At 39.3% G+C, this 26,724-nt stretch overlaps 1 protein-coding gene across 3 annotated transcripts in view; it reads right to left on the reverse strand.

Annotated features, from left to right (window-relative positions):
* CDC42EP3 (CDC42 effector protein 3) overlaps nt 1-26,724 on the reverse strand; it is a 27,943-nt gene continuing 1,219 nt past the window's right edge. Inside the window, exons 1-2 of one of the 3 annotated variants that reach the window (XM_017746537.1) lie at nt 9,063-9,191; nt 1-2,126 (exon numbers count right to left, since the gene is read on the reverse strand). In XM_017746537.1, the coding sequence (XP_017602026.1) occupies nt 1,073-1,840 (768 nt within the window). In that variant the 5' untranslated portion in view covers nt 1,841-2,126; nt 9,063-9,191 and the 3' untranslated portion in view covers nt 1-1,072. Of the gene's footprint in view, nt 2,127-4,127; nt 4,240-9,062; nt 9,192-26,724 lie in introns of those variants that run through there. The other 2 variants (XM_017746534.1, XM_008643348.2) reach the window with 2 other exon arrangements.

Below are 26,724 nucleotides of genomic sequence, written 5' to 3' on the forward strand. Positions count from 1 at the left end.
TAGCAATTTAAAGGGTTTTTTATTGTATTGCACAAGGTATTTATGCAATCCATGTAGGTACTGTATTGAAGGATCCACATTTCGCAAACATTGGTTGTTGCTGCACACATCACTAGCGTTGTGAATAACCAGTGCCTTCTTCAAAAATTAAAACAATCAGTTGCAAGTTTAAGCATGTTGTGGAAATAAATGAAGAAAAAAAGCAAGGACTATTAATACATATTTCTCCTCAAACACACAAATATACAATTTTCAGAAGAGCACCAATAATGCCAAGCAACTATTCTGATGAGATACTGTATGTGTAGGCTCTGCAGTAAAAAGCCAATATGCACACAGAAAATATATTTCAACTTTTAAAATAATTTAACCATAATATCTTGCATGTGTCACCTGTTTACAACATAACATTTCATATACAACATCAGGCCCAAGCCTCAACTTGTGTAAACTTGTGCATACTCATTTAAACCAGCTGAGACTTTGGACCAGGTATTCAAGCTGAAAAAGCCTTCAAACTGTTCACATCTGAATTCAGAGTGGTAGTATAAGACCAAGAAAATAGTTATGGTGAATTCATAGCAGAAATGGTACTATGGAAAATGAAGATAAACACTATAAAACCCTCAAACACAAGGTTCTAGAAAGAGGCCTATACATAAAGTGATATTGTAATAATTTATAAAAGTGAATAATTAATATCAGTCTCCTTTCTGACATTAAGAGATTCTCACATATTCAGAAGCCTGTAGAAGTGAACTAACCAAATGCCACAATCAGTATCATCCTCAAATGCTGTTTCTTAAGTTTCTGATCATTAATACTGGTACTTAAAAACATTTTATATTTGCTGAAAATTGTTATTAAAATTTACCTTCCTGATATGAGAATTTAGTGTAATAAAAATCATGAAAAACAATAGGTAAAAAAATAGTATTTTAAGAATATTTTTAGAAAACCCGTCAAACAACTGCAAAAACAGCTGATTTTTAAGTGTCTGCTTTTGAACTGTGGTCTTTTGTTTGTTTTTGTTTAAGTGAATCACTTATAAAGAAGCAATGGAGTACCAGTTCTAAGATTTGTTCTTGTCCATTACATTGAGGACCTCATCCAAAAGTGAGGGCCCCAAGTCAAGTTGCAATGAGAGAAGAGAGCCTGCAAGATCTGAAAGGGATTCTTCTGACTTAGTCTTTGTCTTGGTTAGTTCACACGAAAGCCGACTGTCATCCAATAAATCAACTGTTTGCCAATCAGTGCATCGTTCAGAAAAGCTGGATGAGTGGCTGTCGCTACCGTTAGTAAAATGCGAAGAAGAACCATTTTGCTCCCATATGTCATCTTTGTACATTTCTTCATCCTCCATCTCTTTACCTTTCTCCTGCAGTTTTTCTTCTATTACTGGCTCACAGCTAAGCCTAGGATGTCTTGATGACCTGATGGATTCTTGCTTTGAATTAAATGTCACTGGTGACAATAAAGGCAATGTAAGGGCTTGAGAACCCCCAATGGCAGGAAGGGAAATAGCATTTTTGAGCACTGGTGATGGAGTTTCTGTAAACATGGATTCGGAAGTGCTGTTTGCCCTTAAGAATTCACTATGGATACCAGACTGGCTAACTCTGGTTTTACCTTCATTTCCAGGCAATAGCTCGTAGTTACCTTGCAAAAATGAGATATCTCCGAAAACATCATGCTGTCCCTCTTTTCCGATGTGTATGGTGTGGCGAAAATCTCCAAGTGGAGGGCTGATCATATCAGGAGATAAGATATCCCTTAGTTTGAATTTCTTCCCTTTCTTATTGTTAGCAGCTTTCAAGTAGATGGGTGTCTTGGCTGGCATCTTGCTTGTAGTTTCTGAGAGAAGTAGTTATTAAAAAAAAAAAAAAAAGTGAGGGAAGGAGAAGCCTCTTACAAAGCCAGTTCTTCTCAGGAGACCTTCAGTGTTAGCAACGTTACATTGTCATCTTGAGCCACTCTTGCACACAAAGTCTTTTTCTTCTGATACAGAGAACTGTGGAGTATGTGAAGGTAAACGTCTCCCACGTCAGCTCTTTGCAAGGTGGAGCACAAGTTTTGGGGTCAAGTTAGCAACCAAATGCCCTGCTACTTCCACAACTTGAGGAAACCTGCATGGGATACAAAATCAGGTTATCATTAATGTATTTTTCATGGTTCGTTCAGTCTTGTTTTTACCAAACCCCAAAATTAGTACTGGTACTGACAGTTCCAGCCTGGAGATTAGCTTTATGATGTTGCTTCCCTTCATTAGGCAGGATAAAAGAGTTCAGATTAACAAGGCTAGCTAACCTTTCTCTGACTTCATAGCTTTTTTTGAAGTCAGAGTTTTTTAGACACAGTTGCTGAGCACAATTCATTTGATAAATATCACCATCTCAATCTTTCTTCTCCTTATTCTGGCATTCAAAATGCTGACCTTTGAGACCACATGCAGAAACACATTTATAACATTCAACAGCATTAAGTTTTTTGGTAGATCCAGGAAGACTGACAGAGTCATTCAGGAAACCTTTTTGGATATGGAGTAGACTCTCTTGAATTAGATAACTGGATAATTAGATTAGTATTCAGATACTTCCAATTAGTGCTGGAACACTCACAAACTGTAACCAATAACATTTCCAATAATTGTGCCCATTTACAAGGATAGTTTTAGGAACTAGAAAAAGGAGCCGGTCCAGGTTTTTCAATTTGTTAGGAACATCCAAATGCACGTGCCTTAGAGGAGATTGATTCTTGTGACTACATTCTTTAGTCTACATGAATTCTTCATAGCAGCTATAGACTAGATCATGAATTATGCAGACCATGAGGCCACAGTGATTCAGAGTTGCTCTGTGCAGCCAATTGAAACAGTTTTTGCAAACCATGTTGTCCTACTGGAATGTGGTCTTTGAAAGGCCTAATAGAGCTAACAAGGGCTAACAGGCTATTAAGTCAACTATCTATTGAAAAACACTCTTTGTTAATACTTTAATGGTGTATTTCTTCCTTACAGTGCCAGTTCCTAACCCTTGGACAATCTCAGATAAATGCTTTTTTTCTCCTGGACATTTTTGTACTTTCTTCTATTAAGTCCATGCACCACAGACCACCCCTTCTCATCAGAATACTCAGCTACAAATCCATCACTCTTTGTCCATCACCACTCTCACTGTGTAAAGGAGATTTCAGCTTTTATACAAAAAGACTGTTCTATACCATATGTGGAGGGAAGCTGTCTGTAACAAGGGCTACTTTTGCTGCCTTTTATCTATGCCCTGGCAGGTTTTTTCCTTCACCAATTAAGCTCAGTAAGAATCACCAGGTTTAAAACTTAGCACTGTATGCCTACACACCCAGGTTGTCAAGAAGAATTTAAGCATTTTAACAAATCCTTTAACCGCAGTAATTAGTTCCTGCAGTGGGGTACTTAACTGTGCATCACAAGGGGAGCTGGGAGTCTAGCCAGGTCAGTGCTTTGTTTTTTTGATTCCCACCAGGTATCTACTGCACTTTGATAATGTTGAAAAGCCCTCCCCCGCAAAATACATCAGATGTAAACAGTTGAAAGTTGAAATACAAAATAAGCTCAGTGTTCAATAATTTATGAGGGTATTTTATGATTTTTAAGATCAATTTTGAAAACACAATTGATCACATCAATGAATTAAAACCACGTCAAAGCTTCCTTCTACACAACAAAATGGAAATTCATTAGAATCTACAGTTTAGTAGGAGATTCATGTTCCATTTACTCCATGTCAGTACTGCAAGATAGAAAAGTAACTCCTAAGATCTCTACGCATGCCCCTACAACAGGAACTGAATTGATTAGTAAAATCAACCTAACGATTTTAAATTCTGAAAATCACTGCACTGTTTCTTCCCGTTTATCATTCTGCCCAAGCAACCCATTTAACAAAACAAAACGTCCTCAACTCTACAGAGAAGACTATTATCAAAAAAAGACGAATGGTGAGGTTTTTTATGTTTATCTAGTGGACTCAGCTCTATCTCACTTCCCAGAAAAAACAGGTCAAATTCTCTCTGATTCTAATTTCTCAGTCTTTCAGGTCTTTTAATTTGAATGAATGGCTATGTAATGACAACGTGGTTCAAAGTCATACCTGTTGGTCACTAGTTTAAAAATGAAAGACAAATGCCAGTTCATTCAAAGCTTTCATGGCTTCCACCAGTTCCGATGTGTATCAAAAACCATTATCACTAAACTCCACAGGGAGGTTTAGAAAAAACCTGAAGGAAACAATGGAACATCTGAACATCAGGAAATACTAAAAAGAAAATATAAAATAACTTTTAGTATAAATAGGCCATTTTGAAACACCAGAAAAGCACTGTATTTTATTTAGCTCATAGCTCAGGCGGGAAAATACAAAAACTCTGGATGCAGCACAAACTTGGACACCCAGATCTCCTTTAGTTCTTGCACTACGAGAGAGCCCCAGTAAGGGGCAGTGTAAAACCACGCTACCCGAGAGGATGCTGCAAGAGACACCACTATCAAGAATTACAAGCCCTCTCTATACAGCAGTCCCTTTAATTGTGAAGGCCTTGCCTTCCATTTGGCCAGTGCAAGAGGCTTTACATTTGAGGAGAAGAAATTTCACAATTACATGCTTAGTGCAAGCACCATTTTCTCTACTGAAAACAAAGGCTACTCTTACTGCAGATATCAGTACCCACAGTATTGGAAATCTGCAAATTACACCTTTTAAGTAAAAGGGCTCCCTTCTCAATGGTCAGGCCTTCCATGTACAACATAACATAGCTTTGGAGCAACTGTATTTGGTTTCTGCATACCTATCTTCTTTGTCAGCTGCTGCCTAAAGGAGTACAGATTTTAAGCTACTTCAAGCAAATAAATCTGGAAGTATTCACTAAGCCTAAAACACTATTTTTATTCATACTTAATTTACAAATAAATAAGGAAGAACCCATATCAATATATAACATATAGTATATATACATATACGCACACACACATATATACATATATAAAGTAGTTCTTTTGGTAAGAAAAAAATATATAAATCCAACTTTGGCAAATGAAGAAAAGCCTAATGACACTAAGCCTTCAGCTCAAATCCTAGAAAACTAAAAAATTAGTCCACAAAATTTTCACAAGAATCTTAACACACTCCCTGCACTCAACAAGATTTAATGGAATCCCAAGTGCACATGGGCTAAGGGAAGGGACACAACACACTGCAATCTTGATATCAGGTCACACAGTAAATTTCGCCTTGCCTTAAAATGAGACCTTTTTCTGATCTTACTGCTAAAAGAGTCTCTGTTTTGACTAATTTCAGCCCAGTAACTAAGTGATTGGAAGGCTGAATGAGAAGTTACCAGAAAACCAGAAGTCTACAATCCTGGACTGCCACCCTACAGTGAAAGACCTTAATTTAAGAGAAAAACAACATGAAAGGGTTTTTATTCCAGTTGAAAAGATATCCCTCTCCTAACAAGATCCACACATGAGCCAAACCAGAGAAATTTCAGCCCAGCAAAAATTAAAGTTTTCGTTTGGCTGTAGCACTTGCCCATTTTCATTCCTATCACTTCACATTCTCATCTAAGTGTTTTGCTTGGTAACAAAGACTAATATTTTTAGAGGTACTTCTCAATCTGCCTTCTGTCCACTCAGCAGTCATCACCTTCCACACAGCTCAAAGTCTTCCATGGATGCCTTAGCTTATTCCACAGTCCATTATAAAAGGACAGACTATCAGCAAATATCTCAACAGCTAAGCTTGCAAAGCCAGAGACAAATAAGGGTCAAGGTGCAAACTTTTATTTGTGCAAATATCCTAAGAGACCTAGATCCTTAAGCAAAAAAATTATAGGAAGAAAACCACATTTCCACAGAGCAAAGCCAGAAGCAACTGTGTGTGCTGGGAAGCCTATAGCTTTCTACAGGGCAAACCCTTGCAAAGGCTCTGCCTTACAGATCACTGACTAGAAGCACATGAAATTCAGAGAAAGACCTTTCCAAAGCATAATTTAAAATATCATTGGATTACCTTGCAGAGCAAGTCAGTAAGAGAAAACTGAGTCTGTACATTGGCTAAATATCCAAATAAAAACACAGTAACATGGCAAAAGAGACACAAACTACACAACAAGCAGCTGCAACTTTTCTACATTATGAAGTATCTGCAAGCATAGAAGAATTAGGCTTTAGGCCTTCATTTTAGCTACCAGTAACTTTCATTTTAGGTTTTAGCTACCAGTAGCTTTCAGCAGTACAAATAAACTGTTAAGAATATCCTTGTGAATCCTGTTACTTTCACTATGTCTGAAACAACATCAAGCGTAAAACACATTTTTACTGGTTTTATAACAGGGGCCTGAAGCCATGCAGTCACAATTCCTGAATGCTAGTAAAACACACTCCCAGCTACCCAAGTCCTCAGGTACAAGAAAAGCATCAGTTGATGCACCACAGAGCTTACCTCTTGTGTTCCTGGGGACTTAGGTGTCCTTATCAACCATCAGACTCTGAAGACAAGAGGCCACCAATCTGTCCACTTCTACACCAGGCCACCAGCTCTCCGCTTATAAAGCCACCACCTTCTAAGTAGCTTTAACCACATCAGGTGCTAACACTTCTCCCTCCAGATTGTTTATCTAAATTTACATTGTTTATAAGAGGCACAGCCTTTGAAGTCATCTGTGTTAAAGTCAACTTCCCTTGATCAGGTTAGAAGTCCTTGTCTCCTTTGCTTCTCCTTTCATCAAAGAATTTGCACCTTCCTGATTAAAGTTACAGATTTCGTTACTTTATAAAAACAATCAGGCTAAATGCACTTCAGTTCAGCTAATTTTCTTAACTGCAGTCCACTGACTCTCCTAGATCAAATCTAGCTTATTTTACTGTGTTATCACATACACTTTTCAGAAAATGAAGGAAAAAAAAATCCCAAACCATTCCCACAGCTACAGAAGCACAGGTCAAGAGAGGACCTGACCCTATAGTGGAGTTGATTCATTTCTGCATTGTTCTGAAAAGACAGAGATGCCATGTGCTAGCTGTGAAGGTTGTCCACCCTTCTCTTAAAATTCCCCATACATGCAGACTACATACATTAATTTACGTCACAGACGTCAGTTATCAGAGAACATGCACCTAAAGTCTTTCCTGTTCCAATCTGGGTGCTGATTAATACAATTAATTACTTTATCTATTCTAGCTGTGGAGAAATAATTAAAAAAAAAAAGGGCAAAAAGTCACATAAGGATACATTTTAATTTCTGTTGCTACAAACCACTTTTTTCCACATAAATCAAAGACAATTAGTACACTAGCTGTGAGCTGTCCACTTGAAGTGTTAATTGCCACTAAGTGTAAGCACAGAGAGGGACAGTGTCTTTCTCTCCAGATCTTCCATTTCTCCAGCACCCTCCTCTTTTTTCCTGCCTCTCTAAAACCTAGGTTCACAAACAAAGAAAAAACAAGTTCTTGAAATCATTTTTAGTTGTTGACTACTTTAAATCTTATCACCCTGCCTTTACAAACAGATCGAGCTGAAGTAAATTATGTTGACTAGGGAACACTTTCAATTAATTTTAAACCATTAAAGTACTTGTGGTTTATATTGAAATGAAGTAATTATTTAAGAGTTTTTAGTTTAGCTTGTAAGAAAAAGAAACAAAGGAGAGCAAACCTGGTTTGGGGGGAAGAAGAAAAAAGGTCTAATATGAGCAACTGGCCTCAGTCTCCAATTATTTTGTTCTTTATCAGTCTGAGATTACAAATGCCCTTTATCAACCAGAAACCTTCATTATCATTCTCCAGCAAATAAACTGGATTTATATTTTAGAGGGTAAAAAGCAATGCCATACTTCAGAAAGAGAGAGAAACATTTTATTTCAATGTGCCGAAGTTGTGAATCAATAAATCAGTTGAGCTTTCTCCATCTCCCTCACCAATATACTTCCTCACCAATATTCATCACCTGTAAATTTGCACTACAACAATTTTGTACTTATTTGCAAGATGCTCCTAAAAATACTATGCAGCCCATACTGTATAAATAGATCTCTGCATTGTTTCAGTAGAAGTACATCCCTCTTTGATGCTCTACTCTGAGATTCTAAATGTTTTTAATACATGCTTTGTTGACACTGTAGGACTAACATTTTAAAAATCTGGTTGTGATGCAATATGAAATTAAATGCCTTGCACAGTCTGTTTTTTGCAACTGTACTTATTATGACCACTCATTAGAATATCTTAAATAATTCCCTCTTTTTTATCAAGCAATTTTTTTCACCTTTCAACAGGTTTGAATCACAGCTTGTTTTCAGCTTTGAAAAGTTAGCATCTTTTCTAGAACAATAAAAACCTTCCTTTCTTTTCTCCTCTTCTCCAGAGACAGGGATTTAATGAGCTCACTGTATTCTGTTGTTCAGCTCCATGGACTGAAACAGGTCCCTCTTTCTTACCTTCTCCTTAGCTTTGCTGGCTGGTACATTCATATATACAGATTTAATGCCATATAGTTCATTGGCTTCCAAAAACTGGGAGAGTACAAGTCCGTGCAGATTTAGGCAGAGGTACATGTCAGCACAAAGTGCAGCACGTTAACTAACGCAGCCAGCCAAGGTGAGGTTATGCTACACCAGACAGGCTGCACCCTGAAGCACAGTCACACATCTCATCCTACAAAGTCACACACCAGGTGAGCAAATAGCTGGGAACCATAAACCCATAAGCCACAAGATGGACAGGCTTAAAAACTTGTCCATCAGTTCTCTTCGGCCCTAGGGAAAAACATGAAATGGGACAAAAAAAAACCCCCTACAACCTGAGCTGATGGTGTGCCATCTAAAAGCCTGGCAAACTGCTACGTTTGAAATCTCAACTGCCCCTTTTGATGTCAGCCAGCACTCAGATCAGTTTAAGTGGATTATGAATCCACACTCCACGCCCTTTGTAATTCGGAGCAGGTTAGCATAGATGGCTTTCTCTTTTGACACAGAGGGTGTAGTTCCTCAGCCCAACTCTGCTCTCAAAGCCTGGTTTAAGAAGTTCCCACCTTGGATTCCTCACTCCTCGTTGCTGGTTCCTGGTTCTGCACCGCAGTTCCCTGTACACTCCGCAGGCAGATGGACCTACAAATCACACTTCAAACTGGTCACAGCCGCAGTTCTCTCCACTGACTCAGTTTACAGGACAGGCTTAGCAACAGCTGCAGCTGCCCGATGGCAATGCTTCAAGAGAGTTCAAGCTCAATATAACTTGCTGTCAGAAAGGCATTCTCTCCTTCCCCCCTACTGTGTGCACACACTTGACCCCTTACAGGCCAGTTCAGCACACAACAAGGTGAAAACTAACTAGGAAAGGGGTGTAAAACCACAAGGCTTGGAGTGAGACTGCTACTTTCACCTGTAAAAAGTAATTTAAATAGCTAAGCTGTCTCTTGAGACATCACTCTTAGAAAGCAAGGAGTTCTGGCAGAAGGGATGGCCAATCCTTAACCATCTCTTCTGCAAGGAAAAATGTCCATGGAATTACATCTCGACTTTACACACCTCTGATGCAAAAATGGCTTTGTAGCTCCACTTGTTTCTGCCTTCGGGTTCCCGAGACTGCTGTCATACTGAAATTAAGGTTTTCTAACTATAGTTAAGATATTAATACTATTTTTGGAAAAGACTCTTAGCTTAAAATTTCTTTAACTGCTAGCTGCTGACAAAAGGCAATCTAAAACACAAGGATCCTGCAAGGTTTCAGTAAAAAAAACCCCAACCACCAAACCTGCAAAACCCTACCCTGAACTCCCGACCTCCAATTCTCAAATATGCTTCATTTTTAAGTCAAATACTCCTTATCATCTCCTTGAAAAACACAAGTGACATAGGCATATCATAATCACCAGTTCTATTATTCATTTTTCAGTGTTTTGCTTTAAGTAAGTATTGACCATCTTTAAGTGGCTGATAAACTAGTTTTAAAATAAACTTGAAAGCCAGAGAACCTTGTATATGCAAAGAGTAACAATGAGGTAGAGATATAAAGATACAGAAAAATCTACAGTTACACAGGACTTATTTTTTGTATTACACAGAAAAAGGATGAATCTTCTGCTCTGTTCCAGTTCTGCCTCCTTCAGAGAGTTAAATGGTCATCAAGATGAGATCCAAGTTGATGGGGTTGGAGTAGGTGGAAGAAAGGAAATGCTTCAATAGATTAAAAAAAAAATCCTCACTGAATTACTTTTTGGTCCAACTCATGCCCTCTTTAAGGAGTGGGGCTGAAATCACAGAGTAAATAGGGCTTCTAAAATTTTGTAATCTATATTCAGTTTTAAGTATATTGTTAGTACAGTAACAAGTCCATGTCAGCTAAAGTAACTGGCTTATCACCCTTATATGAAACAAAAGGCAAAAACCAGAAATTACATCTTTACTGTGAGTTTATACTCTAGTTCTAACAAAACAACTCTACTATTTGAAGGGACTATTTGAGCAGAGGTAAGAATCTGGAAGAATAAGTGACAACTGGAAGACATGTCATATTCTGGTGCTGCTCTGCAGCATGTCAGTGACACCTGCAACATGCCCCAGCTGACAGGGATGCCACACACTGGACAGTAGTGCAGGGGTCCCCACTTCCTCCTGAGACATTTGGTTGTGTCAGCTTGAGTTGCTTGTACTCAATGTATCAGACTTATTTTTTTCTAGAATATATCAAGTAGTATCAGGGTGCATTCACTCTTTGTGCCAATAGTCATATTTCACATACTGCTCTTAAAACCTGACAGAGTTAATGAGTTTAATTTGAAAGAAATTAATACACTCAGCACTTGTACAGAGGTGTACTGTCTGAATATTCAGAGTGCACAGTGGCAATTCGGTGCTAAAGCTAGTTTACTGATTAGCAGCTGATATTTCTTTCAAACTCTAAATCCCATGTATTTAATTAAACTGTCCAAAATACTGCTGTCTCAAATCCCACTAAAGCCACCTTCTCAACACTCAGGGTTTACCTCAGCCAGCACTCAGCACCTATCTTCCCATTACTGTAGCCATATTTCAAAAGATAAGTACATATCTAAGACAAAGCTTAAGCCAAATGGTGAATGAGATGACAGCCCATGTGTAAGAGAAGACTGGACTTGGAGCTTGCATGTGCAGGCAACATGACAGAATAAGCAAATGGTCAGGGAAGCGTGTTGTATCCCGTGAGCCCAAGCAGACCCAGTGTACTGCAAGTCAAGTCCTGTCTTTGCAAACTTCTGGAAAAGCACTTTGCAGACGTTCGTTTTCTCTCTGCACTCTGCAGGGGCTCCTGCTTAAGAGCTTTGCCTCGAGACTGCAAGGGAACATAAATCTCTCTGTTCAAAGGTCAATATTTCAAAGTGCTCCAAAATGGACATTTTGTTTTCAGAAGTAGTGTCAAGGGAAGGCGTATTGGCGGCAAAAAGAAAACTTCTAGTGGGCAGTCACATTAGGGTAATGTAATCATGACTCATGCTCCTCACCCATTTCCTGACTAGGGCTGTGCATGATCAAAAGAAAGCCAGCCACAGCAATGCAGCCGCTCGTTAATGTTAGCTGGCCTGAAAGGATTACAAACTACCAGAAAACAAACTCATTGCAGAGTATCCTATTTAAAGCCTGACATAAATCGACACTGACAAACACAGTGGCGTAACACCAACCAAAACAACAACTTGCCTTTGTTGCGAGAAACAAGCTACAACTTTTTATGATGAGTTCTACCCGAACAAACCCTCTCACACACCTTTAAAACTGCAAATCCTTGGGAGGATGCCTAGGGAGAGGGAGGGAAATACCTGCTTGCTAGTTAGTATCTAGAGAAATGCAAGATACAAGCACCTTTTGAAGAGGATCACACCAAACTCAGACTGCCGTAAAACAACTACCTCCTCCCCAAAAAAGCTGTAAAAAACCACACAAATGAGCCAAAGCACGAGTTTGTCTTAAGTGGCTCTCACCTTATAAGAAAAGCACTGCGTGAGGCAAGTTCTGTCTCACTGTTCTGTCCTGCTGGGCAGCCCCAGTGAAGCGTGTGCTTAATGATGCAATTGGTGTTCATTTGTATAAAGAGTTCTTCAGCAGAAAACAGATTTCAGATCCTTGTTGGGACCTCGGTCACATTTAATTTGTTCCAAAACCCACATTAATGAAAACCCCAAAATTAATCAGATATTTCGACAGAAACTAGGCTAGACATTAGGTAACAGATGCCCACACCCAGCTGCACCTCTCTGCAGCCCTCACAGTCCAGATAGAATCAGAGAATCTTTTAGGTTGGAAAAGACCTTTAAGATCATCAAGTCAACAAGACCACTCCTTTCCCTCCCTCCCTCCTACCTCAGAAGCAGAGGTAGGAGCCTACATTTGCAGGTCCCTTTCACTCCTTTACAAAAGCTGAGTAACTGCTAAACGTGCTCCTCAGCACCAGTTACTGTGTGCCTTATGGTGCTCCCAACAAGGGAGATCAAAGGGGAGAGAGATTCTGAAACTGACCATTAAATATATAATCCATTGTCAAAACTACTGTCCATAGATTTAAGACTGATCGGCACTGGCATTCCACTCTCAGGATACTGAGGATACATATACCAGGTGTCTGACAGCCAAATTCAACCCAAATTTAACAACCATCTGTCTTTTTAGTAATGCCTAAGATCACTCTTTAGTAATCTCACTCTTTTGCCCCTCACATGATACAGAGTCCTGGGGGAGGACAAGTAGGAGAAGCAAAGTGTTGCACAAGGCAAAAATTATGTTTAGGTCTGACTAAACCAACACCAGCTAAGTGTACTGAGCCTATACTTTGTCCAGGTTGCAGTAATTACTTCAGAGTTGAGAGAAGCTGGTTCTGAAACAGAGCACACATACCAAGGCATTATATTACATTGACACACTTGCAGCTGGACTGTTACAGCTCTGTTTGTCTTGTTTATACAACTCTAGAAGCACAGAAGTGAGGTGCAGCAATCCCTTTGGGCATGGATGCACCTTGGTATTGACCAAGAACGAGCTGTTACCACATGCTGCAAGTCCTTCATGTACCAATTGACACAACTGGTAGGGAAACCCGTGGCGGGTAGCCAAAAAAATACAAGAATATAATTCTGGGACCTACTTTCTTGTGTGAAGGGCATATTTATTTACTTATTTATTTACTTATCCTCTAATAAGTAGGTAAGATGAAATTCTACCTTTACTGCAGGCTATTTAAAGCAAATTTCTGATGGCTCTTTGCAAGCTTCAGGGAGTCAAAATTTAAGCACTACGTTGCTTAGTGTGATTTACCATCCTTCAAAAATTTAAGGAAAGATGACATGTTGTAGAGTCCAGGACACACACCTATCACGCTGACAAAACTTCTACTGGGGGGGGGGGAAGGGAAATCAAGCAAAATAAAACACAACAACACAACAAACACCACAACACCAACTCAGAAAACAGAACCAATGTAAAGATGGTCAGAAACCAAGCCACCTAAGTAAGCGGACAGGTATTCCTGATTTTCTTAGTGTAGGCAAAGGAAGAGAAACTGAGGTCAATTTCCTTGTCCTGAGTGCAAATCCAAATCATATCCAGCAAAAATCCCCCGCAATATATACTGTAACTATGCATCGGGATTAATTTAAGGCACAGTGTGGGGCTCTCTTCTCTTGTCCGTACAGTTCTTTTAATGGAGATAGTCTCTGTAGAAACACAGGGAAGGAACAAACTTTATCTCCCTGAATTACACAAGAGCAGAGACAGTACGCTCAAGAAATTTAAGAGAGAACTTGCATCCGAGTAGGGCATCAACTTCTCAGTGTTGCTGCTTCAGTACTGGACCAGAAGAAATTAATGGATAATGTAGGGCCTGTTCCACAAACTCTCTGGAAATAGCTCCCTTGGGAAGGAATAGAAATACCATAACCAAAACACTCTGAAACACAGTCTCAGGAAAAGACATGTACAGTAAGTTCTAAAAGAAAGATATTACCCAAGTGGCATTCCTTCTTTCCCTCTGTACATGGATGCTACCGGGATTCACCAGAGAGGTATGCTCCTTCTGGCTGCAGAAGCAGAGGGCAGCATACCAGGCTTCTTCCTTGCAGCTCAAGGATATCTTTACTGGAGGAAAGTATTATATAGTTCAGCAACAGCTATGAGATCAATGTTAAAAGTAGTTCAGCAACACCCCTATTGCTATAGTCACAGGCTTCTTAAACCACATCCTTGAGGAAAAGAGGGTTTTGTTGTTGTTTTGTTTGTTCTCTCAAAACACAACACTAAATAGGGTTCATCCTACAATAATTCAAATTAAATATATTAAAAACCCAGCCACAGATACTGCTGTTAAACTTTTGCTGTTCCTGAAAAGACCATAACCCATTCACTTGAGAAGACAAAGTGGGAAGGCAGAGACAATTTAGCATGGGAAGAGGAAAAAGGCACAAACAACAATGAAAAGAAAAAAAAAATCTGCACCTAGTCAGTAAACTAAAACTCTCCAAATACAACACATTAGCAGCTTGCAGGAAAACAGTTAACTTTTAAGAGTCACCAGGTTCCCAGGTTAATGGCTGCTGATTGAGTTCACACCTCCCAAAGTGAGTATTTCAGGCTGTATGAAACAAGGCAGACAATTTCACTCAGGGTGCCAAGACAGGCTGAAAGAGCATTGCGTCTTAAAGCAAAATCTCAATTTTAAAAATAAAAAATTGTGACTACCTGAAAAATTCAGAGACTCTTAATTTGACTTGCATTTGGACTATTATATTCCCAGTGACTTATTATCCAACAGAGTGCTGTTTTAGAACTTGATTAAGGCTAATAAATAATAAAAGTCCCTTAACATCTCTTGCTAGTCACTTTTCTTATGCAGAAGATACAGAAAATTTTTTCACTTGTTTTTTTCAGACACCAATATATTCTTCTTGAGCTTTCCACTGAAATTCTGTAATTTGCTATGTATCTGGAAACAGCCATTTGCTCCTGGGTCCAACACTTTGCTGATAGCTTTAAAAACAACTAAGATAACTTTTTAAGTCACTAGTTTACATCTTTTCTCTTTTTCTCTTTCAACAGTAATTAAATCAGTGTAATCATTGGAGGCTATAACTCCTGCAAACCAGATCAGAATCAAAACTCTTGCTTTATTAATAGATCACAAGATACAAAACTGGTACATCTGCAATGGAAGGACAACTTGCAATATATGCAGCTCTTATTTCAGCCCAGTACATCCACTGAAAACCAAGAATATTCTCTTTTTTCTACGGATCTTGGGATCTCAGAGTAGATTAATTATGAGTTCTTACACAGCAGTTTAACACTCCTAATTTCATAGGCGTTTCTCTCCATTTGCAGGCCCTAAAAGGTAGTGCCACTCCCAAGTCAGACTACTGTCACACAGAGAAATTGTAGCTTTTTTCCTATGGGCATAAGGAGTTGTGTGAACTTTCTGCTCAGCAGGATGTGCAGCCTGCATTGTCAGTGAGTGCTCTTTAAACTCTTTGCCTTCAATTGATCCATTTCAGTTCGAGAGCTGCCCTAAGATGATCTGCACTGGAAGACTGAGGATCAGGGGGAAAAGTCAACAGGTGGATAATGAAAATGAGGGACAGAGTGACCTTGATTAACTGTGTCCTGATTTCAGCTGGGTTAGAGTTAATTTTTATCCTGGTACAGTGTTGTGTTTTAGATTTAGGGTGAGAATAATATTGCTAACGCACTGATGTTTTTGATGTTGCTTAGCAGTGTTTACACAGAGTCATTGGCTTTTCAGCTTCTCACCCCACCCCAGCAGTGAGTCGGCTGGGGAGCACAAGAAGCTGAGAGGGGACATGCCAGGACAGCTGACCCCCACTGTCCAAAGGGATATTCCATAGCATATGGCATTATGGTCAATACATAAACTAGGGGGAAAGCTGGCCAGGGACCACTGCTCAGGAATTAGCTGGGCATTGGTTAGCAGGTGGTGAGCAATTGCACTGTGCATCCCTTGCTTTGTACATTCTAATTCTTTTATTATTAGCCCTTCCTTTTCTGTCCCATTAAACTGTCTGTATCTCAACCTATGAGTTTTACCTTTTTTTCCCCCAATTGTCTTCAAATCCCACTGGGTGGGGAAAGGAGTGAGCAAGCAGCAGTGTGGTGTTCAGCTACCTGTCGGGTTAAACCACCACAGGCTGATACCTGAACATCAGCAAGCCACTTAGAGTTTTAACAGCAGCCCAAGTCATGCATTCAAGATTAAAATGGAAGACTAAATCATATAGGCCACAGTTTCAGGAAGGAAGATTGTGCTCAGAAACGCTGACCCCCACTGTCCAAAGGGATATTCCATAGCATATGGCATTATGGTCAATACATAAACTAGGGGGAAAGCTGGCCAGGGACCACTGCTCAGGAATTAGCTGGGCATTGGTTAGCAGGTGGTGAGCAATTGCACTGTGCATCCCTTGCTTTGTACATTCTAATTCTTTTATTATTAGCCCTTCCTTTTCTGTCCCATTAAACTGTCTGTATCTCAACCTATGAGTTTTACCTTTTTTTCCCCCAATTGTCTTCAAATCCCACTGGGTGGGGAAAGGAGTGAGCAAGCAGCAGTGTGGTGTTCAGCTACCTGTCGGGTTAAACCACCACAGGCTGATACCTGAACATCAGCAAGCCACTTAGAGTTTTAACAGCAGCCCAAGTCATGCATTCAAGATTAAAATGGAAGACTAAATCATATAGGCCACAGTTTCAGGAAGGAAGATTGTGCTCAGAAACAGCAATAAGAGGTCAGAAGAGATAACCAGGCTGAACCTCACCCTCTTGAACTGTAGTCATAAGAGGCTACTGCTATTCCCTGCTGCATGAGAGGGCACTGAAAGGAAAGGTCCAGTAATTCTGAATTTGGCCATCACGATGTCCAGTCCCTGTAGCCACAATTCTAAGAGAATATCACAAAACAAAAGAAAGTTCCAGAGGAGCCACAAGACTGATATTATCACTTACGTTTCATAGAAGCATAGAATCGTTAAGGTTGGAATAGACTTTTGCGATCATCCAGTCCAACTCTGTAGCTTCAGTTTGCTAAAGTGAAGCTAGTCTAAGCAAGTACAAAAGAAAATATACTTTTATCGAACAGCAAGAACAATTTACTCAGGCTTATGGTAGATTCTCTGTTAATTGAATCTTTGCTAATTTTTGGATTTTTTTTTTTTTAAAGAAATTACTGTTGTCTAATTCAAACAATTCAGGCAGTGCCAGGAGTCATACTGACACAGAACTGGATAACAATTCAGGAAAGGCCTACATCTTGTCATAAGACAAGTTCCCAGTAGTCTGTTCTGACTTTTATCATTCAAGATATGAACAATATTTTCTCCTAAATTCATGGCATTTCTCTTAAAAATTAAATATTTGGAAAAAGCATTTTTATCCAGGGAAAGCCATACTAAATTTTTAGAGCCTTTCTGTCCACAGATTATATTTCCTTGGCCATCAGGATGGTTATGAAGGCTGAAAGGACATATCTACTGGAAGTTATGAAAATAGAGCTCTCATCAAAACCGTTGTGTTTGGAAAGTTCTCATCTTTCAGCACAAAATAAAAAGAAAAAAAGAAGTAGATCTCTGTGTTGGACACTACTTCAAATCCTGCATGGAGAACCAAATAAATTCTTTCCTGTCAATTGCCATGAACAGTTTGAGATCTGCAAGCTTTAAAAGCTGTTTCTCCTTTGACACTGTGCAAGCAGAAGAGCACCCAATTCACAGCAACTTAGCCTATTCAAAACAAACAAGAAAAACATAACATTTTAAAGTACAACTGTCCAGAAAGGGTATCTAAGATCCATGACCAGGCAGAATCCATGTCCAACTACAGATACTCAGTTTTAAACAAAAGCACAATTAAAAATAATTGTATGTGGCTTCCTTCACTTTTACTCAGAGAAAATTCAAACAGTTCTTGAATTTGAAACCTGTAACTTTTTTTCAAGTCATATCTCTTATATATTGTTACCGCTGTAAAACTTGACTTTGGGACCACATTTGTACTCTCAGGGTATTTATCTCAAAACTACAAACTTTGAAATTTGGAAAGCCCAGTAACTACTGCCAGCTACCTCACCAGATGGATTGAAAGAACACACTGAATCAGAGCACCTGAAAAATCATCTGGTACCATTTCAGTCATGGTTCTTTAATGTACACAGACATACACACAGACAGGTGCTCCTACTTCCGGAGATAACTACTTTTACTACAGAAAGAATACACACAATTTCTCAGATGATGCCTTTTTAACACATCCACCCACACTTCAGCTGTCTTGGAAGCTTCCATTTTAAGGCTTATTTTCAGAGTTGTTTATCAATATCTGACACTGCCATTCAACATTTTCTATCCTCTTCTGCAGCCATCTGTATATGTTTGTTTATTGGGAGGATTAGAAGGAGGTGGGAGAATTTTAATGAAAGTTTTAAACTGTTTCTCTAACGAGATAAAACAAAATTATCTATTTCTACTCCCCAGCTGTACCATAATGCCCTTTACTCCTGTGGATACACAATCCAGCAAAATCCACAACATTGCTAGGTTGTGGCATTTCTGTTCTTTTAAAGCTAGGTCTGACCTTAAAATTTGTGCCTGGGAATGTGTCTTTTCCTGTCATTCTGAATTACCAGGACAGGCAATTTTAAGGTGTTAAACTCTGTAATTTTTACAAGATTCAGTAGCTTTAGTGTCTGCCACCTAGAATCGTCTGAAATCCTCTCTATTGAAAATAACAGCCTTCATGCTTACATTGCTCCCTCCCCACAAACAACTCAGTTGACAGGAATAACCATCAACCCAAATTCAGATCAGTCACAGAACCTCTGCATAAGAACCAGGGATGTGGAACCAAGAGATGGAGGACAGTGGACATGGGGAAGGAATTAAGGTTTATGCATAGATGCAAGGAACAAAGACATTTACATGGGCTTGATGCAGGAAAATTGGTTGGAATTTAGGAATAGGATTAATTTGCATGTTTAGATTGTTCATTGTGGCATTGAAGCCTGCTTCTTTCCTTGCAGATTTTTCAGTTATATGCATATTATATCTTCAGAGATTACTTGGATACACTTAAAGATTTACACTTGAACGGATTCTGTTCATACCAAAGGCAGTGTCAAAGTGCTTCCAACTTCTCTGTTGTTGCTTCATTAGATAACAATTCTGTCATTTCCTCCTACACAGCTGTCAGAGCATGTCGCAGTAATCAAAACATTATACCATGCCACAAAATACCTTATTTACAACGTATATTTCTCTGCCAAGGTAGAGTCATGGTTGTACTCTCAAGGTAAAATAACTACTGCAACTAACAGTGAAATTCATTATCAGACAAAAATGTGAAAACTATCCACAGCATAAATTACTTGATTGTTCAGCACTTCCATTTGGAGAGGCAGGTTTTATTTTTGTCCTCACAAATTCCTTTAGTAACTCCTACGGATTCATAACCTTCTTGGACTCTTGCTATTGTAACGTTTTTTTCGTTGGGACTAGAAGTATGCATTTTTAAGAGACCTATACAGTCTACTGCTATCATATAGATTACTTTGTTGTCTTTTCTGTTGACCTCTCAGGATCTTATCTGAAATACTTCAGAGGCTGATGGGTATTCCTACTGCCTGAAGGTACATGGAGAGAAAACCAGAAGAAATATAGCCTTGCTTTCCACTAAAATCATGCCAAGCAAGTGGGGAGTGACATGTGGAACAGAGCAGCAGCCATACAAATTACTGGTCTGCTCAGTCCATGATCTTGTTACGAACAATAGATTTTCTATTCAGTCTTGAGGACTCCTGTGTACCACTGATTACTTTGTATGTTACTAATAAGAAACAAGTTAAAGCAGATATGGTAACAGTAACGAGCAAACAGTTTCATTTAAGGCTTTCATCAGACTGACTAGATGTTACAATTGCCTTCTAGGCAGGATGACCTACTGAGCAATGAATTATTACAAATTGTATTACTGTAGCATCATACCCCTAATCACAAGCCAGGTACCTAGAATATTAAGAATTATGCAGACATAAAATGACAACAACCAAATCTCACAGAAGACAGTTCTTCAGTTGTTGTGTCTTTTGGGGCAAGGAATACCTTGGTTTATAACAGAATTGTAACTGCTGTGAACATCACTTCCCTCATATTTCACCTTTCCACTCCAACTGTTTGGACTGAAGCAAAGTACAATCCTGTTGCCATATATACAGCCTATGCATGGACACACTACTCCATTCTTCACTCCTATATTCCTGTCTTGTTTAAACATCCTAGCAGAAGAGACCCCCAGATCCATTACATCTTACCCTCTTATGAACCGTGGTTATTATTCCAAGGTCCTCTGCTATAGGAGCCATGAGCAAGCAAAGAACTTGATGAAGAGCAGTAATCTTTGGTATGTGGAGCAGAAACATGTGAACTGCGTCTGACATGCAGGACAATTAATGTCACTATTCTTTCCTTGTCCCTCTTTCACTCACCATGCAGCTCTCCTACTGTTCAAGCCTTCCTTAAATTGGGCTAACCCGTAACATTATTTGTAGGGGCCTCATCTTTAAGAGGGAAATGCCAAAGACTACACAGCCACATACCATCCTCCAAATGAATACACAAAAATCATGGAAAAGCGAAAGAAAAGTGCCTTTGCAAGGACCACAGTGCTGGGGAGAAATGGCGTGGCTGGCCTTTGCACTGCATTGCAAAAGGCAGAACCTGCATCGTCTTTTTTCTTCACCCTCACTGTGGCATATGCAACTTCTGGTGTCAGGGATGTTTTTGTTTTTATTCTTTGATGTTACAGAAACATGTACTGTCCAAGAACCAATGAGTCACATTAATGCTTCAAATTGCATGGACCTCATAGAATTCCAACTGATTAAGCTATCATTTGAAATCTGAACATGAGAAGACTGACCTAACCATCCTCTGGAAAAAAAAAAAATTAACCAAACAAACTCTTAGTTCCCAAGACACAGTTTATCAAATAATCCAAAAATAAATACCAAAAATTAACATTGATAGCTGTTCCCCTACAAAATTTCATTAAAAGCAGTGGCATGAGTCCGTGAACAAGATCCTGTCACACTGAGGACAGGATATTTGTGGTGTGCATCTTCAGCACAGCAAAGGGGAGAGAAAAACCAAAACAAAACATTCACCCAGAACTCCACTCCATACACCTTGGACTAATCTTTGCTTGAGTTTCAGATCTAATTTACCCAATCTCATGAATAAACAGAATTTAACAAAATTAAAATATGCACTGAATCATATTAACTGAGTCAAAAAGGTAAAGTTAAGAGTTCTCTAAAAAATACATAGGCCTTCATGAAAAAGATGTATATAAACATACACAATTCAGGCTTTACTTAGGTAGGACTGGAGATACACATAAGAAAGAATAAAGAATGGAACTTATTTCTGATCAAAATATCTTGATGGATAAAATTTAAAAGGTTAGATTTAGGAAGTATTAGAACAAAGAACACTAAAAAAATTGTTCTGGCATCATAAAGAATTTTTAAGGTTCAAAGTTACTGAAGTATTGATTTTTCCATAGAATTTAAAAGCTTTCTGAATGAGAAGAGTCTGTTAGTGCTGTCAATATTTCTTGAGAATATAAATGAAATATGAGGAAAAATAAACAAAAAGGTTCAAGAATATAAATATGGAGCAAAAGTCCCCAGCAACACTGGCATTATGTTCCTGTACATCACTTGATACTAGTACTCAAGTACTAGAAAAAACACCCACCCCAAAAAACCTGTCTACTACACAGAAACTGACTTAGATGGCTTGAGACTATCACCTTCTTATAAAGAAATTAAGGAACTTTACTAGAACAGGAGAAATGGAGAAAGTGTTTATCAAAGCAACAAGATCCATCAGCCTCTTCTTCACCAAAGATTTGTTATTCCTACTCTTGCAGGGATCAGGGTTTGTCCGTGAAGATCATGACTGAGAGCTCTGCTGGCTAGAAAGCTGGTTTCACAACCTCTTTGCAGAAAGGCTTTAGAGATGCTGACTGTGGTGGCAGCAAAGCACCTTTGATCTTCCTTGCAGAGTATCACTGAGAATTATGAACCCCATAATTAGAAATATCATATGTAGAGCACTAAGGTTACAAACTCAAAGAACACAAAGTTAGAAAATCCCAAGATTACATTACTTGTGCAATCATTATCTGGTTCCTTCACCATCTGCACCACCCAAAAGGACTATGACAGAGCAGGAGCTTCAGCTTTAGCCCAGAATTTTGAACAGATCCTCCCTTTTTGCTACTTCTCACCTAATTCACCCCACATACTATGTAAAGCAAGAGGACTATGAGAAATAACATGACCATAATGCATATGTAGCACCATTTTCTACAGGCTTTTGCCAAGTTACGGATACTTGCTTTTGCCAGAATAACAGGCTTTAGGTTTGCTTGACTTTCTCGTTATACTGTACAGACTTCTTGAAAAGTTAACAGGGAAAAAAAAAAGAAATTTCAGACTAACAGTTTGCTTTTATTTACTATTTTTATGCTAGTGCCTAATATTCTAATAGGAAAAAACCCCACATTTGGAATGAAGACTCAACACCTGTTTCCCTTGTTTAAGGCACAACACAAATCCTCAGATACATATAAAATTTCTATAGCAAAATAGTGAGAAAGGGACTTGAAACATCTGGTATTTCAAAGGGACAGGAAAAAAAAAATACACTGAGCCCTACATTTTAGATCTTCCAAGAAAAGATATGAAGTAGTATTTATTTTTAGGAAGTTCTTACAGATGACTTAAATTAATTGCCATGTAAATACACCTAAACAAGCTTGCAGACCTGACTAAGCAAGTCATACCTAGTCTCAGCTTGTCATCAGCTCTTCTATCTCTGCAGAAGGTCAGCTGCTGTTTACATGTAACCACAGAAAAGTTCACTTAGCTCATTCAGCTGTTTACGTGTAACCACAGAAAAGTTCACTTAGCTCATTCAGAATGAGACCCAGCACAAAAACTCACAGCATCAGTCCCTTTAATCTCTTATCTAACATGTTCCCCATTGACCTTTATGATAGAAATCAAAGCAGTGTATCAGATTTGGTGAGCTTTTTTCTATTATTCAGTGCAAGTAAAAACAGCAGGAACACAACATTTACATAGTTAAGTTGTATGTTGTTGTTTTACCACACATAGTGGGAGTTGAAACCCTTAATGTGGCTCCCTGGCATTCATGAGATACTAGGTCATCAAGTTCTAAGAGTATTGCACAACTTGCTAATTTCAAAGATAACTGTAATTCAAATTACTTGTGCTAAATGTACATTTCAGTAAAATGGTCTTGCATAAAAAGCTACTAAGATAATGACGATACAATTTAGTTTGAGCATTTGAAAACAACTCTCACATTTTCAGAGCTTTAAGCACTAAAAGTGCTACTTGACGTAGGCTCAGCCTGCAAATGGCCTGCAAATGGCTTATCTTTCCTCTTTAAAAAACAAAAGCACAACACAAAAAGGAGTAAAATATATTCAGCAGTTCACTAGCCTCTCAAAAGAAAAATCTCACAGTTGCTTACAAAGATTATTGACTAACTGCTCCTGTAGACTTGACTAGTGCTAAAACCATAAGACAAATGTTTGTTTCTATATTTGACTATTCCACAAATATCAATGGAACTAAGTAAAGGTATAAATATATCTTGTCACCCTGGCCAACTTTGTCCACTTGTAATCATCTCATTTTATCTGGGCAGAGTTTCCTGAGGCTTTACTGGGTCTTGATTTAACCCTTGAACTATGAGGAAGTTAGTCTTGTCAGCCAGTTCCAGCTGCTCCAAGACTCACCTTCCCAGCAGTCACCATGCTGGATCAACATCTTTGCTCAATAACATTAGGAATGTAAATTATGAGTGTAAATACAGAACATTGTAAAATATTGTAAGCAATGCTTATCTGCCTGAATGTCATCCAGAAATCTTTCTTATTTTAACACAGCACTAGAAGTGTGTCTCTTCTTCAGCATGAGCTTTACCTGAGCTTGTACTGAGTAGTTACACCTCATTCTGCCATCCTGTTTCACACAGGATGTACTGTGCTCTGCAGAAGAGCCTGTGCTCTACAGGCAGTGCTTCAAATCTGCCCTCACTGCTCCACCCAGACACATCCCTTAGGACCCGCGAGCCGCTTTCACTGCCTACTAACCGGTCTGCTTCGTAGTGAGAGGAAATCATCTAAAAACAGTCCTCCACCCAACACCCGAACACAATTCTTCCCACATCCTCGTTTAAGTTCAGACTTAAGTTTATTAGGGAAATTCACCTTGCTATCACACAAACAAACAAACACCACCTTCAGCCAACTGCCTTCCCTGTAAGCACTGCACCCATGGAGATACCGGGGCTGTTAGGTACAGACCACCCAATTAGCTCAGTTTTACCACTTGGGGAAGAGGAGTTCTCCATGAGATGGTTCAGATCTTGAGAAAATATATTTACTCTGACGTGATCATAAGAGGGAAGAAGGGAAAAAAAAAAAAAAGTCATGGTTTTATTTGCTTGTTTTCAAAAAGTAAAATTTGCATGCAGGAGGGTGAAAGCCTGTAGTGTTTTACATCAGTATGAAAGGCCAAACAGGCATCAGGTGACCTGATCCACAGCAATTCTGTTAACTAGGGTGAGGAAGAGGAGGAAGAACTGGTCAGAGAGTATTGCTGAGCCCCTGGGACACACACAGCCTCACTGCCAAGAAGTGAAGGAGAACCTGATGGCAAATTCTACATGGCATAAAGAATTTTTTTTAATGCAAGTTTCCTTTTCTGCCCTAAACTATTTCTGAGAACTTGGGCAGAGGACCAGAATTTCTTCTATAAGAAGCCATCTAACTTAGAAGACTATAAACCAAAGCAGCTTACCTAATTATGAAAAGCCGAGAGCAAAACATGTTTTGCCATGAACCGTCGCTTTTGTTGGTTACAGTAAAGCTGATATAAGTGATTTGGAACAGTTTTAGATGCCTCTTTCAAGTCAATGTGGCATTTAGCCGCAGCAGTCAAATAGGGATGGTGCAGACCCACGCTGCCACTGCCTCAGGTGAAGAGTGGCTCTGGGCTGCCTCTCAGGTGATATCCATCTCCTTCCTTTCTAAAATTCACCCAGGCCACCTCCTGGTGATTCAGGTTGGCTTTACCAATCACAGAGGAAAGGCAGAACCACAGAGGTAGTTTCTGCAGCCTGATTTTTACTTCTCTGGATGTACAAGGTGCTCCCCAGAGAACAGTAACTGTGATTATCTTTAATCTAAGGAGAAGATAGGCCCCATTGTTTCCTTCCCAGATACCGTTGGCTTATGCTGAGGCCAGGAAAAATCATTCCCTTCAGTACTATCCTACCGACCAAATAACCTGCTCAGTTCCTCTTCTTTGCATGCTGTAATGCAAAACAAATGTTCAAAGCAAGGAGTGCCTTGAACATAGGAATTTTGTCTTGCTTTTCTAAACGTTTCTGCTGAAAGACTATTTTTAACATGCCATAGAGCACAAGTAAATCTTGATGCTAATGCTAAAAAAGGCTGAAGCCTTTCAGTACAAGACGCTTTAAAAATAAATCATTGCAACAGTAATCACCTGCTGGTACATGCTTTTATGTTTAGCCAGCTGCTGAGCTGCCACATCTGTCACTTCTTGCTTCCAGAAATGTGCTTTCCTTTTCTGTAGGGAAGGAGAAAATTCTGCTTCTAGAATTGCGCTGTGTATCATGATGCCTTTTTTGGTATCTCTGTCATTCCTTTAAACATCTGAGCCATGGCACGCAGATTATAAGATTTCTGGTAGTGTGTATCTAAAGAATTGTTCAGCTTTAGGTTTTCATACCTTAAACATGATTTTTTTCATCTACATTTTCCTGAACAATGTTACATCCTTACAAACAGCATGTAACTGAAAATAATGGTCTATGCATGAGTCCTTGCCTCCCTCCCCCAGATATTTTTTAAAGGAAAGTAAGAGACCAGGATCATATTTGTAACATTAAACATTTCATAATAAGCCTTCTTCCTATTTTAATAACATAGCAACAATCTACAGTGACGCAAGTCCTAAATTAATTACTTCCTCTATTTTGGTCTCTTTTAAATTTCAACTGAAAATAAATCAAGTCCTTCTTATTAATCTACAGCCCACATATCTTTATCAGCAACCCAACCCAAATTCTCAAATTTGACTTCCCGACTTGAACTCTTAGCTTGACAACCAGCTTCACACCGGGCACTGACCTGCCCCCAGCGCCATGCTTGCCCCCGGTCCAGCCCCAGTCCCAGCCGGGCAGGGAGCAGCGCACTCAAGCGCACGGTTATTCTTAGCCCCACGCAGGAAGACGCGGCGAAAGGGGACACACCGCACAAAAAGAAGGGCAGCCTGTTTGGGAGGGGGTGTAGGCTGGGTATGCCTTCTGTCTCCAAGGCAAGGGTCTAAAATCAGGTATGCCAAAATACACTGAAATGGAAATTTAAACCGATACAGGAGTGAATTTCAGCTCGGAATTTTAGTGATGCAGAAACAACCCGAGTCGTTCTAAGCGATAGCTCGGGCATGAACCTCCCGAGCAACCAAACACGATCATTAATGGGTACTCCCCCTGGCTACCCCGAAATGCCTCTCCTCCCTCCCAGCCCCCCAGGCGGGCGCAC

This window comes from Corvus brachyrhynchos, unplaced genomic scaffold, assembly GCF_000691975.1.
Source record: "Corvus brachyrhynchos isolate BGI_N302 unplaced genomic scaffold, ASM69197v1 scaffold70, whole genome shotgun sequence".
Classification (NCBI taxonomy): domain Eukaryota; kingdom Metazoa; phylum Chordata; class Aves; order Passeriformes; family Corvidae; genus Corvus; species Corvus brachyrhynchos.